General features: G+C 50.5%; 1 protein-coding gene across 1 annotated transcript in view; it reads right to left on the bottom strand.

Annotated features, from left to right (window-relative positions):
* LIMD1 (LIM domain containing 1) overlaps positions 1-19,385 on the bottom strand; it is a 68,940-nt gene that overhangs the window by 28,275 nt on the left and 21,280 nt on the right. The window contains exon 2 of the mRNA XM_040246786.1: positions 8,185-8,286. Within this exon, the coding sequence (XP_040102720.1) occupies positions 8,185-8,286 (102 nt within the window). The remainder of the gene's footprint in view (positions 1-8,184; positions 8,287-19,385) is intronic.

Below are 19,385 nucleotides of genomic sequence, written 5' to 3'. Positions count from 1 at the left end.
TACTTCTAACTGGGAGAAACAGAACATAAAAGCAAGCACCGTGATGACCTCTGAGCACTTGAAATGTGGCTAGCGTGACTGAGGAATTAAAACTTTTATTTCATCTTAATTAATGCAGTTTCCATTTAAATACCCACACGCAGCTACTGACTACCATATTGGACACTGCCAGCCTCGACTTCCTAAACCATGGTTCACTTATCAGTAAGAAACAATCAGTAAGTTTATTGTTTTTAGCACTTTATACATCACAAAGGCAATATAGTCACATTGCGGAAAAAAAAATACATGTGGGAGAAGAAAATCACCCATAACCCCCAAAACAAAACAAATAATGTCAGTTCTGGAGAATCCTGTAGACAGAGCAGCCTGGCAGACTATGGTCCATAGGGTCGCAAAGAGTCGGACACGACTGAAGCGACTTAGCAGGCACGCACACTCACACGGGCGTCATCTTTGCCAGGGTTGTCATCCCAGTACTATTGTTAGGCCAAAATCTGGGTGCCCAGTGGCCCAGTCAAGTTGACACATAAAATGAACCGTCACAGGGCCAGGGTGGGACACGGAAGTGTAGAAGAACATTTGAGAGATGGAACATCTGAGCGAGAGGAGATGCTCTCAGCAGGATGAGATCACCAAGAAGACCCAAGCAGTGACTGATGGAAGCATAAGGCTCAGTTTCCTGTAAAAGCTCTCACTCCCTAAATCCGGGAGTCTGGAACTCACTGCACCATCACGTGTTAATTAGCATGCAGTGAGCCCCGCTGCGTGTCAGGGCACCCTCCACTCTGCTTTTAGAGTTGAGGAGACCCTGGGTACCACCAGGGCTCACCTTTGGTCTGGTTTTACTGAGGGAATGGGTGCAGGTTTCCACCCTAACCATGCGTGTGCAAGTATCAGGTGCTTGGAATGCGGATGTGGCAATTAATGACACAGGTCGCACCGCAGTTACCCTCACAACATGGCTTAAAAGTCCCAGACTCCTCTCGTGTCCCAGGCACAAAGAAGCTGACGCCTTCCCGCTGTTGGGGATGTCATAGCCTCGGATGGTAGCAGCAGAGTCTGCTCTGGGAAGCCAAGTCTGCTCCCAATTCTGCTGCGTGCGGCAGAAGGGCATTTGCTGGAGAGGGACACGTGACCCTGTGACTACGCGCCAAGTAAAAGCCTCTCCTCTGACCCGCGCAGCCCTTGGCTCAGCTCCGTCTGTTTTGGTGGTTTCCTGATTCTGCCTTCGCCCACTGGCTCCCTTTGTTATCTGCCCACTCTCCCTTTCTCACATTCTCGATCTTCAGCTTTTCCCCGAGATCCAGCTGACTCATTCAGCTCACATGCCAATGCTGAACATGATGAGAAATATCGGGAATGACTCAGCAGCTCAGAAAACTCAGGGATCAAAGGGCCTAAGGAGGAACAGACCTCTAATGAAAGCCCTTAATCCATTTCTCTCCTATGGGTGCATTACACCCACTACCGAATTCTGACTCCCCTATTCCAAGTACCAGGCCACTCTTCTGCATTCACACATCGAAAATATCCCCGAACCCAATCTTTGCTGTCACACAGCACCCAGGCAGAACTGAACCTGAGATGTCACGGCAAGATCCCGTGTCTCTCTAAGCAAAGCTCATTAGATACAGTGGCTGCGAGCAAGGGCTGTGGGTCTACACGGTCCTGGTTTCCAGTGTCAACCAGGCTATTTAACATCGATATAACCAACCAGAAGGAAACTCAACTTTCCAAGCCTCTGCTCATCTGTGCAATGAGAGTAATAACAATGCTGAACTCCCTCAGGTTGATACGCCAATTCAATGAGCTGGTGGAGGGCTCGGGGCACTGTCAGGCCAACAGAAGGTTAGAAAGCTTACCTGTGAATTACTTATAAATACTGAGATGACTCTTAAGAAAGCAGGCCTGCCGTGAATTAAAGGGAGACCTCCCTAATTCAGGCTCGACTATTTCAGAGTCTGGACATCTCCAAAAGCTGGGTTGCTGAGGCGGCATATACAAAGTCAACGAAACATCACTTTACCAACAAAGGTCCGTATAGTCAAAGCTTTTTCAAGAGTCACAGGCAGATGTGAGAGTTGGACCATAAAGAAGCCTGAGCACTGAAGAAGTGATACTTTTCAACTGTGGTGCTAGAGAAAACTCTTGAGAGTCCCTTGGACAGCAAGGAGATCAAAACAGTCAATCCTAAAGGAAATCAACCCTGAATATTCATTGGAGGGACTGATGCTGAAGCTGAAACTCCAATACTTTGGCTATCTGATTCAAAGAGCTGACTCATTAGAAAAGACCCTGATGCTGGGAAACATTAAGGGCAGGAGGAGAAGGGGTCTACAGAGGCTGAGATGGTTAGATAGCATCACTGACTCAACGGATATGAGTTTGAGCAAACTCTGGGAGATAGTGAAGGACAGGGAAGCCTGGCATGCTGCAGTCCATGGGGTTGCAAAGAGTCGGATATGACTGAGTAACAGAAACGAAACACCCTCCAAGGACCCTCTGGTACTTTAGCTGTGACCTTCCTGGTGGATAAATCATCAGTCACTTATTTATTCACTAAGAACCTCTGTCCCACAAATCTGGGCTTATTTCTAGTTGTTTCATTTGCCCAAAGGAATGGATTGGCACTTCTAGTGTTCTCAGGGCAGACTCTAACTCTATAGATAGAGTTCCCCAGATGTTTAGTCGACTAGTCATGTCTGACTCTTTGCGACCCTGTGGACCGTAGCCCACCAGGCTCCCCTGTCCATGGGGATCCTCCAGGCAAGCATACTGGAGTGGGTTTCCAGTCCCTTCTCCAGGGGCTCTACCCGACCCAGGGTCGGACCCTGGTCTCCTGCATTGGCAGGCAGATTTTACCACCTGGGAAGCCCCTTTTTCCAGGTGGGGTCTAAATAAAGGTGTGAGATCTCACCAAAAACCCCTTCACTGCCTTTAACAAGCATGGATATTCGGGTTTGGGCAGGCGGGATGGGCAGTGGCATACATTCCTAGTTTTGCTGTGTGTCTTCCCTCACAGTGCACGCGTCCCTCCAGGAACACCAGCATCAGAGTCACCTGCTCTGGCCATGACCCGCACACCTCAGCCCTCCCCTGGGAGGGGCCCCATTCGCCTCCTCTGGGCTCAGGCCCATGCCGGGCATATTCCTCATTGGCCTCGGCACTGCCTGCCCCCAAGACCAGGGCACCCTTATGGTCCATGGGCTTCCGGACAGGAGCATCTCTTATCTAGTCTGTTATTTTCTAATCCACGCAGCTGAAAAATACTAGGGGTTGTGAACCAGGAAATTGGTTTCACCCATGATTCCAGGGTGGAATTTATTTAGTCTTTACAAGATGAACAAAAGCTTACTTTCTGGACCTAAAACGGCCTGGGGTGAGGACACAGAGTCTGGACTTCTCTCTGCCTCATAGTTTCTTCTGGAAGGTGCCAAGGAGACTTCACTTGACTCCACAAGCCCAGCAAACTTTTTCTTCCTTCTTGTTCAGCCTCTCTCAAGCCCCAGACAGGCGCCAACTTCTCCTCGGACCGGCCACTTGACACAAGGTGTCCAGACACGTGGCATGTGGCTGCTGGCCAAGGCCGTGCCCTCCCCTCACCCGACTGTGCCCAGAGCTCCTGAGAGCATCCAGCTGGGGGCACGGCCGCCTTGGGTGGGCAGAGCCCGTTGCGGGAGAGGGAGACCCACTGCACACATCTCCATGGCAACCAAACATACCCACTGGGAGGAGCCATTAAGAAAGAACTTTAACAAACCACATAAACGCCCACACATCACGGCCTGAATGCTTGCTTCTGGGAACCAACTCCAAGGAAGCAACTCACTAGAGCGAGGAAAACACAGGCACAAAGACACTTGCTGGAGCCATGTGTAATGTGCGCATGCGTGGCTGACTCACTGCAATACAGCACAGACTAACACAACACTATAAAGCGATGCTATTCCAATAAAAATTAAACCAACAAGAAACCCCAGACGCGCCCTGTGCCGTCAAACCCTCGAACGGCTCAGCCGACAACCATGTAACTATTAAAATTATTAAAAATAAAACTATTTATTTTAAAACCAGTAAAATGACCACTAACGTAATGACTGTAACCATGTAACTTAACAAAATTATCACTGTTATTACAAAGATGACAGAGACATGGGTGAATGTATACCACAACATTAAATCAAAAGGGATACAGTATCGGTGTACAAGAGGACAACTCTAAAAAATGCATATTCAGTTCAGTTCAGTCGCTCAGTCGTGTCCGACTCTTTGCGACCCCATGAATCGCAGCACGCCAGGCCTCCCTGTCCATCATCAACTCCCGGAGTTCACTCAGACTCACGTCCATCGAGTCGGTGATGCCATCCAGCCATCTCATCCTCTGTCGTCCTCTTCTCCTCCTGCCCCCAATCCCTCCCAGCATCAGAGTCTTTTCCAATGAGTCAACTCTTCGCATATAAATGTGGACAAAATCTAGAAGGGAAAATGTGAGTGAAAATACCTGCTCTAGAATGACAACAAGACGGGTTTCTGTCTTTGAAACTTTTTGTGGCTGTCATATTGTTCCCACAACTAAAAATGAACTAGACATTGTTGCCTGTTGGCAGATGGGGAACTGCCACCATCCAGAGGCAAGAGGTTTGTCTGGGCATGTAGACACCTTGGGATCGGAAGGGGGCTACAGACCACGTGTCCAGTCAGCTTGTCCAGGACTGGCTGCTGAGCACCGCAGAGCTCACACGGCAGCCATCGGCCCTTTCGGCTCAGTGTCCTCCTTTCCGGGGTGTGCGAGAGGGATAGAGGCACCTCTGACAGGCCCTTTCTGTTGCTCACAAAGGGAATAAATTGTCTGAACCTAGAAACAGCTAGTTTTCTCTCTAATGGTCAAATCCATCAGGCCTCGGCCTTGCCTTGTAAGTGCGTGAAAGCTCAACAAGATGCCAGGGTTATGTTTCGATAAACTATCAACAAGACCCAAGAAGCGAGTGTGAGAGAGTGCAGATGTGTGCACACATGTGTGTGTACGCAACGGTGTTTCAAGCCAGATTATTTTCACAAACGAAATGAGGAAACAGAAAAATATACACACAAATATGGAAAAAAACACACTCATCACATACACTTTAACCAACCAAACAGATGTGCAAGGCTAACCTAATCTAGATTTAGAAGCCATGGATTCAGCTCAAACGCTCAGTTTTCAGCCTCGAGAGAGGCCCTTCCCCTCTCTGACCCCATTTTCCTCTTCCACCAACAAAGTCGGGGACGGAGCGGATGAACCTGGCCCCTACTGTGCCGTGTCCACACACCAAGGCTCACTGAAACACACTCGAAGACGCGCAGAGCCAGGATGCGGGGCAGCCTGGCACCGCCTTCCGCTGAAAGCATTCACTGGCAGCAGCAAGTTAACTGAACAAAGGGAGACCACTGCTGGCGTCCATGAGAAGCTGCTCAGGCCGTGCCTGGGTCTCCAACTGCCCCCTGCAAGTGGGGAGGAAGCCGCGTGTTTACCCACAACAGGAGTGCCACCACACACTGTCCTGAGGCCTGGTTTGCTGGCACTGGAACTGCAGAGAGAGTGGTTCACGGTTTATGTGAGAAGGCAGGGTGTGCCTAGTTCAGGAGAAAGGGTTCCTTCCTGCTCAGGGAACAAGGAAGGCTTCCTGGGGGAGGAGGCACTCGAGCGGGCGCTAAAGGCGGGAAGAGGGGTTTCCAGGGAGCAAATGTGGAAGAGAGAAATTCAGGCAGACTGTAGTAAGAAAGCAGGAGGCAATAAAACAGAGACCAGACCACAAGGGCCTTAAATGCCAGAGCAACACAATCCCAAAGCAGCTGTCGTCTTAAGTGTGTGCATCCGCCGTAATTTCAAAATAAACTGATCAAGGAACTGCCAGCTAGTCAAGCGGCCACTGGTGGAACCAATGGACTCAACAATAGCCCTTCGCCCCCAAGGACTTTCTAGTCCAAATGGTAATTGCTGAGGTATAAAAACAGCCTCTGCTCAATATTTATTTTCCCTTATCATGGAAGATAGAGCAAATATCAAGAAACAGTTGCAGGAGCCAAGTAGTCTGAGATCATTTTTAAAACAAGGCATGATCACAACTCTTTACAAATAAGACAACACAGGTCAAATATTTTATTTAATTCATCAATTAATGAGAGACCAATAAGATGTGATTGCCTTCCCAGGTGGCTCAGTGGTAAAGAATGTGCCTGCCAGTGCAGGAGATGTAAGAGATGTGGGTTCAATCCCTGGGTTGGGAAGATCCCCACTCTAACATTCTTGCCTGGAAAATTCCATGGACAGAGGAGCCTGGTGGGCAGTAGTCCATGGGGTCTTGAAGAGTCAGACATGACTCAGTGAGCACGCACACACACAATAAGGTGTTATACCTGGGAGACAGCAAAGAACCATCTAGGTGCTGGCCATCAGAAATGCTGAAGTAAATTGCTTAACAGATGCCAAAACTGGTCAGTCTCCACCAGACACAGTTTGCAGTGCTGTGGACAAGAACCACAGGCTTTGCCATCAAGATTTTACAACTTAAGGCTCAAAGGCAAGGAAAGGCCCAGAGACCCAGGGAATCTGATAACCAGGAAAGTCCTACATTCCTACTGCGGATGCTAGGAGATGTGTAATCCATCTCAAGTGAAGTGAAGTGCAAGTCGCTCAGTCGTGTCCGACTCTTTGTGACTCTGTGGGCTATACAGTCCGTGGAATTCTCCAGGCCAGAACACTGGAGGGGATAGCCTTTCCTTTTCCCAGGGGATCGTCCCAACCCAGGGATCACATCCAGGTCTCCTGTGTTGCAACCACATTCTTCACCAGCTGAGCTGCCAAGGAAGCCCAATCCATCTCAAAGTCTTTCACAATTTCCCCTGCAAAGGTGAATAATGATCAAGGTGGAAACCCTTAGGCATGTGCTTTATGGAAAACCTAAGTGAGGATGAAGCCTGAGGTTGGGAACCAGGCCTACGCCTGTGTCGTCAAGACATGGCAGGCCCATGCCAACCCAGGGAACGTCAGACTGGGAGCCCCGAGGCCCTCAAGGGCTGTGCCACAAATCAGGTGACAAAGACCTTCCCATTTCTGGAGGCTCCTAAAATGAGGAGCCTGGCACGAATCCCAGGTGCTCAGTCTGGCCATGCCCAGGAGTCACCCGAGGAGCTAATAAATCTCTCATGCCCCACTCTAGAAACCCCAGACCTAGAGCTTCCGATTGTGCTGGTCAGGGAGAGGCCACAGCATCACTGGCTTTTAAAATCTCTCCACCTCCCCAACACCAGCCCGGTGAGTCTAATGAAAAGTCAGGACTAAGGACCACCAGGCCAGACGATAAGACCCCTTTGCTTTAGACACTTTGGGCTTTGTTGTGATGTTTTCTTTTAACTGACAGCTGTCAGCCTCAATGCAAAACTGGAGGATGTCAGTGGGACATTTTTCAAAACCGCTCCTCAAAATTAATCTTTGGTAGATACCGTGAAACAAGCAGAATTCATGACTTGGTCAGACTTGACAAACAGCTTGCAATGTGTTAGAATCTTCCACTATGTTTGCCATTCATTCAACGAGCAGGCTGCTGAGCTGAGCACAGGCCTGGTTTCCTGATTTGATGTTTTAGGCATGACATCCACAAAGCAGTACAAAGATACCCACAGCTGTTGCTAAGAGGCACCCACACGTGTGTGGTGTGCATTCACACAGGCATTCACACACACACACTCACACTGTTCACTCAAACAGCAGCCTCCAGACGAAAGATCAGGGCCAAAGAGCTAAGAAGGGGCCCCGCTTCACACTGGGGTAACTGATGAGTCACCCTTTTGGTTGGCTGGTCCTCACAGTGGGGGAGATAAATGACAAGAGGGCAGACAACGGTGAATCTCAGCGCTCTCCTCCGAGACCTCTGATGTTATTAGGGATTGCTCAGCTACACCAGAGTGGGTGCCAGGCAGTGCCTGGTACTCTGATGGGCCTTGAGCTAATAGTACAAACCCCTCTTTTAGAGGACACTGTCCTGCCTTCCTGCAGGACCACGCAGGGACATGGGCCAAGTGTCTCCTGGAAGGATGCTCTTCCATCTCCTCCCTTCCTCGGTCCTCCTGTTCCTCACCCTGGGCCCCCGCTACCCCTCCACACACACACACACACACACACACACACACACACACACTTACTGCAGGCCGCACAGGTGAAGCACGCGTCGTGGTAGAGGTTCCCCATGGCCTGGCAGGCCTGGCCGGCCCCAAACACCCCCTTGCTGCATTTCACACAGGCTCCTGCAAGGGAAAGAACACAGCAGTGAGTGGGGAGAGAAACACTGTAATGCGAGTCAATAAAAATCAATGGACAAAAGCAAGATACCCAGCCCTCCCCACAACCAGCCCATCCCCGAATCCTGAGGGTCACTCCTCTAGAATGTGTGTGTGTCTCTCTCTCGCTCTCTCCCTCCATCAGTCTCTCAACTCTCAGTCTTTTCCGCTGCAGGAAACTGCCCCGGGCTCGTGTCCACGCTCCCTCCACACCAGCGTGTTAATGCTCAGAAAACCTCCACTTCTTACATCTTCTTCCTTGCCCAAAGCTTTCAAAGGCTCTCACCAGGGACTTCCCTGGTGGCCCAGTGGCTAAAAGTCCTCACTCCCCTGCACTGGGTTCAGTCCCTGGTCAGGGAACTAGATCCCAATGCATCAGCTAAAACCTGGTGCAGCCAAACAAATGAGTATTAAATTTAAAAAGGCTCCCACCGTTACAAGACAGCATCCAAACCCTGCACCATGATTAACACAGGCCAGATATGCAGGCTAAGTGAAAGCTGCTTGGTCGTGTCGGACTCTTTGCGACCCCATGGCTCCTCTGTCCATGAGAATTCTCCAGGCCAGAATACAGGAGTAGCCTTTCCCTTCTCCAGGGTATCTTCCCAACCCAGGATCGAACCCAGGTCTCCTGCACTGCAATCAGAGTCTTTATCAGCTGAGCCACAACGGAAGCCCAGGAATGCCGGAGCTGATAGCCTACCCCTTCTCCAGTGAATCTTCCCAACCCAGGAATCGAACTGGGGTCTCCTGCATCGCAGGCGGATTCTTTACCAACTGAGCTATGAGGGAAGCCCAATATGCAGGCTGGTCAACTTCAAATTATTTCCTTTAAGTCTCAATGGGAACCACCAACGGGGACTTACTAACCTCACTTTTTACAAAGAGCGATCAGGCCCCCAAGCCCCAGGCCCGTCAGACGGCACAGCCAGTGCTCCTTCCTGCCCCCACCCTGGCCCCTGGGTCTCAGCTCCAGGCTCCCCCGCCTGCGCCCCACCCCCACCCTCTGCTCCCTTATGTGGTCCCTTACGTGGGCCAATCCACATAAAGGGGGGTGTTGGTGTCTCCCTCCCAAAGAACTCCCTCATTATAGTCAAATGAAAAAAAATTACAATTATGTAAATAATGTATGAATTTTAAAAAAAAGATTCAGGAAAGAAATACACCGAAACTATAAAATTATGACTGATTTCATTGCTTTGCATCTTCTGTATTAGAAAAAAAAAAAAATCTTACATTGCTTTACAGCCGAAAAAAGTCTAGTCTCAGAAGGTATTTTGTATCTGGTTTTTGTTCTTGGCCATGCTGAGCACCTTGTGGGATCTTAGTTCCTTGACCAGGGACTGAACCCAGGCCACAGCACTAAAAGTACCGAGTCCTAACCACTGGACTGCCAGGGAATTCCCCTGGATCTGTTTAAATGTATTGTATAGTGTTACAATTTTTGAGAAACTGATTATACACTTATATACAATTTTTACATAAAATACAAATAAACATATGTAATTTTTCCAAAATTTAAATGTATATTAAAAGGTCCTCTAGGCTTCCCTCGTGGCTCAGTGGTAAAGAATCGGCCTGCCAATACAGGCCGGGTTAAATCTGTGGTCCAAGGAGATCCCTCATGCCTGGGGGGCACCTAAGCGAATGAGTCACAACTACTGAACCTGTGCTGCAGAGCCCGAGAGCCACAGCTCGTGAGGCCTGTGTGCCCTAGAGCCTGTGCTCCTCAACAGAGACGCCACGGCAATTAGGAGCCCACAGACCGCAACTCGAGAAAGACCGCTCAGCGACGAAGACCTACCAGAGCCAAAAACCAGGAAGAGCTCCCCTAGCATCCAGCAGGGCAACCAGGGGCTCAGCCAGCCTTTCCTGGCTCTGTCCAATCTGCCAGGCTGTTCTCAGGCTGCACACTCACAGCCACATTCTGCCTACAGGGCCAAAAGTCCTGTGTTTCAAAGTTCTTATCATTCCAAGCTGATAAACTACATCACCTTCAAAGGAAGTCCAAGTTGACACAGCCTTCATGGAATGAAGCACACCTGCTCCAACCCCACCCGGCCCACAGAGAACACATAAGCCCAGGACCCGCACGCCGCTTCACCATCACTCCCTTAGGCAGCAGGTGTGGCCGTCTGTAAGGACGGTCCTGTGTCAGCTGAGAAACCGGCTCCCGAGAGACTTCGCTGTGCACAGCTCTAGGGATCACAAGTGGTGGTTATTTGTCGTTCTTCTGTTTCAACGTTTTATTATGAAAACTTTCAAGCATGAACAGAAAAATGGAGAAGAGGCCCGTGTGCCCATGACCCCAGTTCTACAATGGTTAGTACTTCGCTGCCCGCCCCTCAGTCAACCCTGCCATCCAATTCGTGATGCATTTCGCAGTAAGACGCAGAGAGCAGTCCGCTTCATCCCAAACACTTCAGTCTGAATAGTGAAATGCACAAACTGTAAGTCTATCACCCGATGAGTTTTGACAAGTAACCTAGGTAATGTAAACCCCAAATAAGATACAGAACATTTCCAACACCCCAGCAAGTTCCCCAAGATGCTTCCCTTCCATCTTCTCTTACTGGCTATGAAACTGCCTGTGCATGTGTGTGCGTGTGTGTGTGCGTGTGTGTGTGTGTGTGAGTGCGCATGCAAATACACATGCAGGATGAAACCACTGGACAGCTGGTATTTCTTTACCTCGCCAACAGCATGATAAAATTGAAAACTCCGAGGAACTCAGAGGCATCAGCGTGTATTTTTGTCTGATTATTTCATATACAACGTAGGCTGCTCAAGTAAGTCAAGAACTGCATCTATTCTGGAACTTCCTTGGTGGCCCAGGGGCTGAGACTCCACACTCCCAGTGCAAGGGGCCCGGGTTCAACCCTTGGTCAGGGAACTAGATCCCACATGCGCAATCAAGACCCAACACAGCCAAGTAAATAAAAGAAGTACATCCATCCTGGGCAAACTGCATTCTTTTGCTGGCACATTCAGAGCTGCCTCCAACGAGCAAGGAAGAGTGACAAGGTACACACTACTGTATATAAAACAGGTAACAAGGATTTACCACACAGCCCAGGGAAGTGCATCCAGTATCTTATAACAACCTACAATGGAAAATAATCTGAAAAAGAATATATTCAGTGGCTCAGCTGGTAGAGAATCTGCCTGCAATGCGGGAGACCTGGGTTCAATCCCTGGGTTGGGAAGATCCCCTGGAGAAGGGAAAGGCTACCCACTCCAGTACTCTGGCCTGGAGAATTCCATGGACTGTATATAGTCTCTTGCGTCACAAAGAGTCGGACACGACTGAGCGACTTTCACTATATTATACATACACATAAAATCCAAACTGCTTTGCTGCACATCTGAAACTAACACAATGTTATAAATGAACAATACTCCAGTAAAAATAAATAAAAATGTTTAAAAAGTAAAATAAAACAAAACCTCCAACCAAAAAAAAAAAGATGGGGCCATGTCTTAGCTATGACCCTGGAAGTGTTCAGTGAAGAACTGCTGAGTTGAATCAATTTCTGTGCAACTCCACGCACAGCCCATGCCGCCTCCCCTCTGCCCTGGCCCTCACCCATTGTAGCTGGGGTACCCACATCCCCTTGAGGGCCCTTTACAGAGATTCAGTCTTACCATCTCTGAACACCTGCAGTCCCTCACAAGGTACACTCGTGTGCCCTCAACAAACATACATAAAAATAGAAATGGATGGCATGGCCCTCTGTGACCACTTCCGGGGCCACTGTATAAACCCAGTGATGGAGGGAGAACTTTCTCTTGAATGGCAATTATTGGACCATGGTGAGGTATCAATAACACTATTTGGTGATTCTGGGGTAGATTTTCAGATCATCCGTCCCAAGTGCCCTGGAAGTAGACTCTAAATCTTTACCAAGAGCAACAAAGGCTGGTTTGTCCGGCAGCAACCAAAGCCGGCTCAAAGCAGCCCGGAAGGAACGTCAAAGCAACCTGAGTGTGGTTCTGCTCACAGACACAGAACCTCCCCGCGCTCCACATCCCTTCTTCCCTCTTCATCACCGTGGCCTCCGTGCTTAAGCCCCACAGAGATGCCGGATGCAAAGCGCAGAGGAGCACTGAGACTCAACAGCGTGGTCAGACTTCCACCCGGCCGCGTGGTGAGCACGGGGCCCCTGAAGACCATGAGGAGAGGCGGGATACACCTCCTGAGTCAGAGCGATGGAGCTGACTCAGGATGCCGTGAACTCAGCTGGTCCGGGCTTGGGGGATAAAATCAGACCACCTCTCGCTCCTGCTCATAGAGTGGCCAGACGGCAGCGTCTTCCAGTGGACTCTGACAACTGCCCGGGCCCCCCTGGGCTTCCTGCTCCGTTATCTCTCCACATCAGGCCTTCCTCTGCTCCTGCAGCCAGTGGGGAGACGCTCTCTCTGGCTTCCTCTTGGTCCGCGGGCTGGGACCTACTGACTTCAGCCTCCCCCTCACTCTCTCTCGTTCCTTGGGGCTGCCGACATCCTTTCTCACCACTTGGAGCACCGCGCACAGATACAAAGCAAGGAAGGAAGCCACTTGTGTTCTAAACACTCAGTCACGGACAGAGGAGGTCCCCCAAGGAGCCAAGGAGGTAGGAAAGCGTTTCACCCCTGTGGCTTGCGGTGAATGGATAGCAAAGCACTTCACGGGCAGGAAATAGACTCAGTCTTCCTTTGGCATGGGGAAAAAAAATACTGAAGTAAATTTCATATTCTAGGAACTAATGTTCCTACCAGACCCCAGGCTGGGCTTGTTCATTCAGTGAATGTAGCGTGTGCGCCCCTTTCTCAAACCCAAGTTCCATAAAGGTGCTGTGATGAAGGTCACGCTGCTGGCAGGTTTGAAAGATGGATCTGAGCACAAGTTCTAACTCAAAGGTCCCGTTAGCCCCATCTGGTTGGCAGTCATGTGGCTATTCCTGCCACACACGTGGAGTCCCCCTCCCCAAAGGGGGATCCTTCATCACCACCCCCTCCACTGCCCAACAGACAACCTGTTCAGGGGTTCAGACTCAAGGGAAGCTCTGCCCTAGATCTCCCACTGGCCATCCGGGCCACCTCCCATTCTGGCCCATCCTATACACCCAAGGCCATCTTCCTGACCAGAGCCTCCATCCCAAGGCCCCCCAACCCCACCCCGGTGCAGAGCCCCTCTGCTCCTCCTGCCCTTCTGCTGGGGACACTGCAGCTGAAGGATTTACCCACCAGTGCTTCTCCACCATTCGTTCGGAGCCAGGCTCTCTGCAGACGCTGGCAGCAGGATGGTGAGCAAGCTGACTCTGGCCCTGCCCTCGGGGGATGGTCATCCAGGGAGCTGGGAAACCAGAATCTGCCCATGCTGATGGGTGAGCTGACCAACATCAACCCAAGTCTTGTGCTGTGAGCTCACTAAGGGGCCAGCGCTGAGCAGAGGCTCGCATTTGTGAAATAACAATACATACAGCGCAATTTCTGCCCCCAGCTCCCCAGTTTGATCTCAGTTCCAGACATGGAGCCCCTAAATCTCTCAGAATGTCCTGGGCAAAATGAGCATCCTTGGTTCTACTGAGGAGGTTCTGGGTGGGCTCCTGGTTGGGTGCTGGTCACCAGAAAGACCAAGCTAGGCTTCCAAGTTTGGAATTTTCAACTCTACCCCTCCATCTTCCAGGGAGGGGAGAGGGGCTGGAAAATGAGTTAATCAATCATGGCTATGTGACGAAGCCTCCTCAACGGGCAGGGTTCAGAGCGCTTTGAGATTGGGGAATATATATACCTGCCAGGAGAGGGACATACCCTGACTCCCCGGGGCAGAAGCCCCTCTACTAGAGCCTTTCCCTATGTATCTCTTCATCCAACTGTTTGACTATATTTCTTATCTTACCCTTTATAATAAACTGGCAAATGTGTTTCCCTGAGTTCTGTGAGCCACTGAAGCCAATTATCAAACCCAAGGAGGGGGTGGTAGGAACTCTGATTTGCAGCTGGCCTGTGGGAAGCACAGGTGACAAATTGGGAGGGGACCGTCTTGTTAGGGCTGAGTCCTTACCCAGTGAGGGCTGTGCTAACCCCGACTAGCATCAGATTGAACTGAACTGTAGGACACCCGACCGGTGCTGGAGAATTGGTTGACGTGGGGAAAACCGTATATCTGATGTCAGAAGCATAAGCACTAGTATAGAGGCAAGACAGAAGTGAGGTTTGTTTGTTTGTTTTCCCCAAAACAAGACTCAATGAGGGGTTGAGTCACTGAGCCACCGTCGGCACAGTGGTCAAGAATCCTCCTGGCAATGCAGGAAACATGGGTTCAGTCCCTGATCCGGGCAGGTCCCACAGGCTATGGAGCAACTAAGCCCATGCCCAACAACTACTGAACCTGTGTCCCAGAGAGAGCCCGTGCTCCTCAACACGGGAAGGCCCAGCACCACGGCTGGAGAGTAGTCCCCGCTCACCAGACTGGAGAAGAGCCCGGCCAGCGACGGACACTTCTCTTTGCGGCGGCCCCTCCTGCTGCAGAGCCCAGGCTCTAGGCACACGGGCTTCCGGAGTTGCAGGAAGCGGGCTCAGTATTTGCCGTGTGCAGGCTCAAGGGCTGCACCAGGCAGGCTCAGTAGGTATGGCACACAGGCTTAGTTGCCCTGTGACATATGGGATCTTCCCAGACCAGGCATCAAACCTGTGTCCCCTGCACTGGCAGGCAGACTCTCATCTGCTATACCCCCAGGGAAGTCCGCACAGCTTTATTTAACTCAAGGAGTCTCCCAGGCTTGCCCCACTTGCTTCCCATCCCTCAAGGATTGTTGTCCATCCTTGCTTGATATCCAGTATCTTGAAAATCTTTGGTTTATAGACTAATTCAAGCTGGTCTAACTCTCGTGGTGTACAATAGCAGCTTTCAAATGGCTTAGAGGGGGAAAAACTTTTCTCAAAACAAGTATCAGTGCAGCCGCGAGTATATGTAACAGACAAAAGGGAAACCATGATGGTTGAGGTGGGACAGAGCCTCCTGGAACATCTCGGGCCCCTGAGACAGTTCCAGGAAGATTATTTGAGCAGCAGTCACACAGCATAACTGATCGGATGCAGACACCACCCAGCCTAGCCTGGGCAGCGTTCCACGTGAAGTAAGTGATCTTGAACTGACGTTAAATGATCTCCTGCACACCCAGAGCCAAAAAACAAATTGGGTTCAGGGCCACGGCATGTTCCCCCGTGGCTTGCAAAGGCAGGATTTACAAACCAGGAGGCTGGCAAAGCAGCCTGAGTGTGAGGGTTCTGGCTTCAGCAGAATTCCTGCTTCCTTCCTGCAGACAGCCAGACAGCTGGGCTGAGGACCCTGCAGCCATCCTTCAACTGACACACAGCCAACCTGGGTGACAACCGAGTCGGCACCTTTTGTTGTTAGCACGAGTTCTGAAATAAAAAGACGCCGTCGGGCCAGCTGATGGGATGGGCCTGGCAACCATTCCCTCCGGCTCACACCTGGCCTTGTCCAGGTGACCACTCCCCTCCCAGTGAGGACGGGAGGCCTCTGGAAGGCGGGGGCATCATTTTTAGCTCCACCCAGGTGCTATGAGTCACATGACATCACGCAGCCACGGACCACATATTGCACTGAAGAGAGGTTGAGGGCAGGTGCAGGGCACGCAGTCCGGTTAGGGGTGCTTGGGGAGCAGATTTGAATGAATGAGTCTGCATGCAAGTTGAACAAGGCCTTTTCTCAGCAGAAGGTTGCAGCCTATGGACCTGGAGGTCAATAGGTTCTGGAAGAGGTGCCAAGCATTTGGGGCAGAACCAGACCAGTGGCCCCAGCAACAGATTTCTACCAGTCACCATATAAGCTCACGGAAAAATCCCCCAAGGCAGTGGGAGCCGGGCTCCTGCCTCCCAGGCAGACGGCTGCTTCTCAAGTCTGGCTGCAGGTATCAGAGTGGACAGCCACCCCTCCACCTCCAGAGACTCAGGTTCCAGTCTGGGGACGGGACCACAAGGCCTCAGCTGACTTGAAGGTGCGGCCAAGGCGGAGAAGCCCGGATGCGGAGGATACACCCAACCCCACAATCCCTGGCCCCTGGGCCTCCCCTGCCTGCCCTCTCTCCCACACACCCTGCAGTGCCCAGGTCAAGGGGTGAAATTCTCACCAGGCCGCAAAGGAAGTATTTAAGGCGATTCAGGGTTACGGGGTCATTGCACTCTCGAAACTACTCAGAACCAACGATGGCTTCACCTCACTGCAGCTGGAAAGGGAGTGTCTCGCAGTTTCCCAACCACTACCCTAAGCTCGAGCTTGCTTCGCCAGAGTACCAGCAGGCGTGCTTCTGCTCCAGGGCACGCCCATCACCTGGCCTGAATCGTTCCCTGCCCTCCACTCTCTGGAGGAAAAAAAGTTTAGGGTATCTCCGAGCAAACCTTGCACCCGACTCCCCCAGAGCCCCCAGGGCACCCTGAGCCGTGGCTTCTGGGCTTGCCCACCGACATCCGCCAGGTATCTTTCTCAACTCTAACCTGAAACAGAAACAGCCGGTCAGCGTAGGAAAAGGTGTTCCACCTTGTTGCTGCTGTTCAGTCGCTAAGCCGTGTCCGACTCTTTGCGACCCCATGGCCTGCAGCGCACCAAGCCTCCCTGTCCCTCAGTGTCTCCCGGAGTTTGCCGGGTTCATGTTCATTGAGTCGGTGACGCCATCCACCCTGTCAGGAGCCAAATGCAAAGGTGGATGCCACTCCTCACTGTCTTGGGGGCAGAGATGAAAATCAATGGTAAAAGCAATAATACGAGTGTCTCAGGGGCTGCAGAGAAAAGGGCATCCTCATTCACATTAGTGCGGGCATGAACGTGGAGGGCCTTTCTGGAGGGCCATGGGGCACCCTGTATTAAACACAAGCCTGAATAACTTCCAGATGTTCAAGCTGGTTTTAGAAAAGGCAGGGGAACCAGAGATCAAACGGCCAACATCCGCTGGATCATGGAAAAAGCAAGAGAGTTCCAGAAAAACATCTATTTCTGCTTTATTGACTATGCCAAAGCCTCTGACTGTGTGGATCACAACAAACTGTGGACAATTCTGAAAGAGATGGGAATACCAGACCACCTGACCTGCCTCTTGAGAAACCTATATGCAGGTCAGGAGGCAACAGTCAGAACTGGACATGGAACAACAGACTGGTTCCAAATAGGAAAAGGAGTACGTCAAGGCTGTATATTGTCACCATGCTTGTTTAACTTCTATGCAGAGTACGTCATGAGAAACGCTGGGCTGGAAGAAGCACAAGCTGGAATCAAGATTGCCGGGAGAAATATCAATAACCTCAGATATGCAGATGACACCACCCTTATGGCAGAAAGTGAAGAGGAACTAAAGAGCCTCTTGATGAAAGTGAAAGAGGAGAGTGAAAAAGTTGGCTTAAAGTTCAACATTCAGAAAACGAAGATCATGACATCTGATCTCATCACTTCATGGGAAATAGATGGGGAAACAGTGGAAACAGTGTCAGACTTTATTTTTGGGGGCTCCCAAATCATTGCAGATGGTGACTGCAGCCATGAAATTAAGACGCTTACTCCTTGGAAGAAAAGTTACGAGCAACCTAGACAGCATATTCAAAAGCAGAGACATTACTTTGCCAACAAAGGTCCGTCTAGTCAAGGCTATGGTTTTTCCAGTGGTCGTGTATGGATGTGAGAGCCGGACTGTGAAGAAAGATGAGCGCCAAAGAATTGATGCTTTTGAACTGTGGTGTTGAAGAAGACTCTTGAGAGTCCCTTGGACTGCAAGGAGATCCAACCAGTCCATTCTGAAGGAGATCAGTCCTGGGTGTTCATTGGAAGGACTGATGCTGAAGCTGAAACTCCAATACTTTGGCCACCTAATGTGAAGAACTGACTCACTGGAAAACACCCTAATGCTGGGAGGGATTGGGGGCAGGAGGAGAAGGGGACGAGAGAGGATGAGATGGCTGGATGGCATCACGGACTTGATGGATGTGAGTCTGAGTGGACTCTGGGAGTTGGTGATAGACAGGGAGGCCTGGCGTGCTAAGATTCATGGGGTCGCAAGGAGTCAGACACGACTGAGAGACTGAACTGAACTGAACTGAATAACCTCACGCCACCGGACCAATAATTTAACAAGGTTAAAAAAAGAAAAAAAGATGCTGCCCAAAATGGATATGCAGAGACAGTAAGTAGATGACTTGGGAACAGGGGGTCAGGGAGAAACTGCTAAGGAGCGGGCTTTCTTCTTGGGAGGGATGAAGTGTTCTAAATTAGATATGGTGATGGTTGTACAACTCAGTGAATATACTAAACACTGCTGAATTGTACACAATCAAAGATCGGATTTATGGCATGTGAATTATATCTCAGGAAAGCTGTTATAAAAAACAAAAATAGTCATCAAAGCATTATTAAAACACTTCAGTATGGATAACTGAAAACAATTTAAGTACGCAAATGAAGAGGGAAAGTTAAATACTGCTGCTGCTGCTACTAAGTCGCTTCAGTCGTGTCCAACTCTGTGCGACCCCAGAGCCGGCAGCCCACCAGGCTCCCCCAACCCTGGGATTCTCCAGGCAAGAACACTGGAGTGGGTTGCCATTTCCTTCTCCAATGCATGAAAGTGAAAAGTCAAAGTGAAGTCACTCAGTCGTGTCCGATTCTTAGTGACCCCATGGACTGCAGCCTACCAGGCTCCCTCGTCCGTGGGATTTTCCAGGCAAGAGTACCACACAACTTTAAAAAATCATATTCTACAGCACTGCCATCCAACAGAACTTTTTCTGTGATAAGAAAATGTTCTGTTCTACATTGTCCATGATAACAGCACACGCGATTGCTGAGCCCCAGAAATGCAGCCAGTACACCTAAGGATGGGCTTCCCAGGTGGCGCTAGTAGGGAAAGTATCCACTGTCACTGCAGGAGACGCAAGAGACGTGGGTGCGGTCCCTGGGTCGGGAAGATCCCCTCGAGTAGGAAATTGCACGCTATTCCAGTATCCTTGCGTGGGAAATCCCATGGACAGAGGAGCCTGGTGGGCTACTGTCTGTGGCGTCGCAAAAGAGTCGGATACCA

The sequence above is a fragment of the Oryx dammah genome, unplaced genomic scaffold (genome assembly GCF_014754425.2).
Source record: "Oryx dammah isolate SB20612 unplaced genomic scaffold, SCBI_Odam_1.1 HiC_scaffold_9, whole genome shotgun sequence".
Lineage (NCBI taxonomy): Eukaryota > Metazoa > Chordata > Mammalia > Artiodactyla > Bovidae > Oryx > Oryx dammah.
The sequence above is the reverse complement of the archived record's forward strand: the minus strand, read 5'-3'. Positions and strand labels throughout refer to the sequence as shown.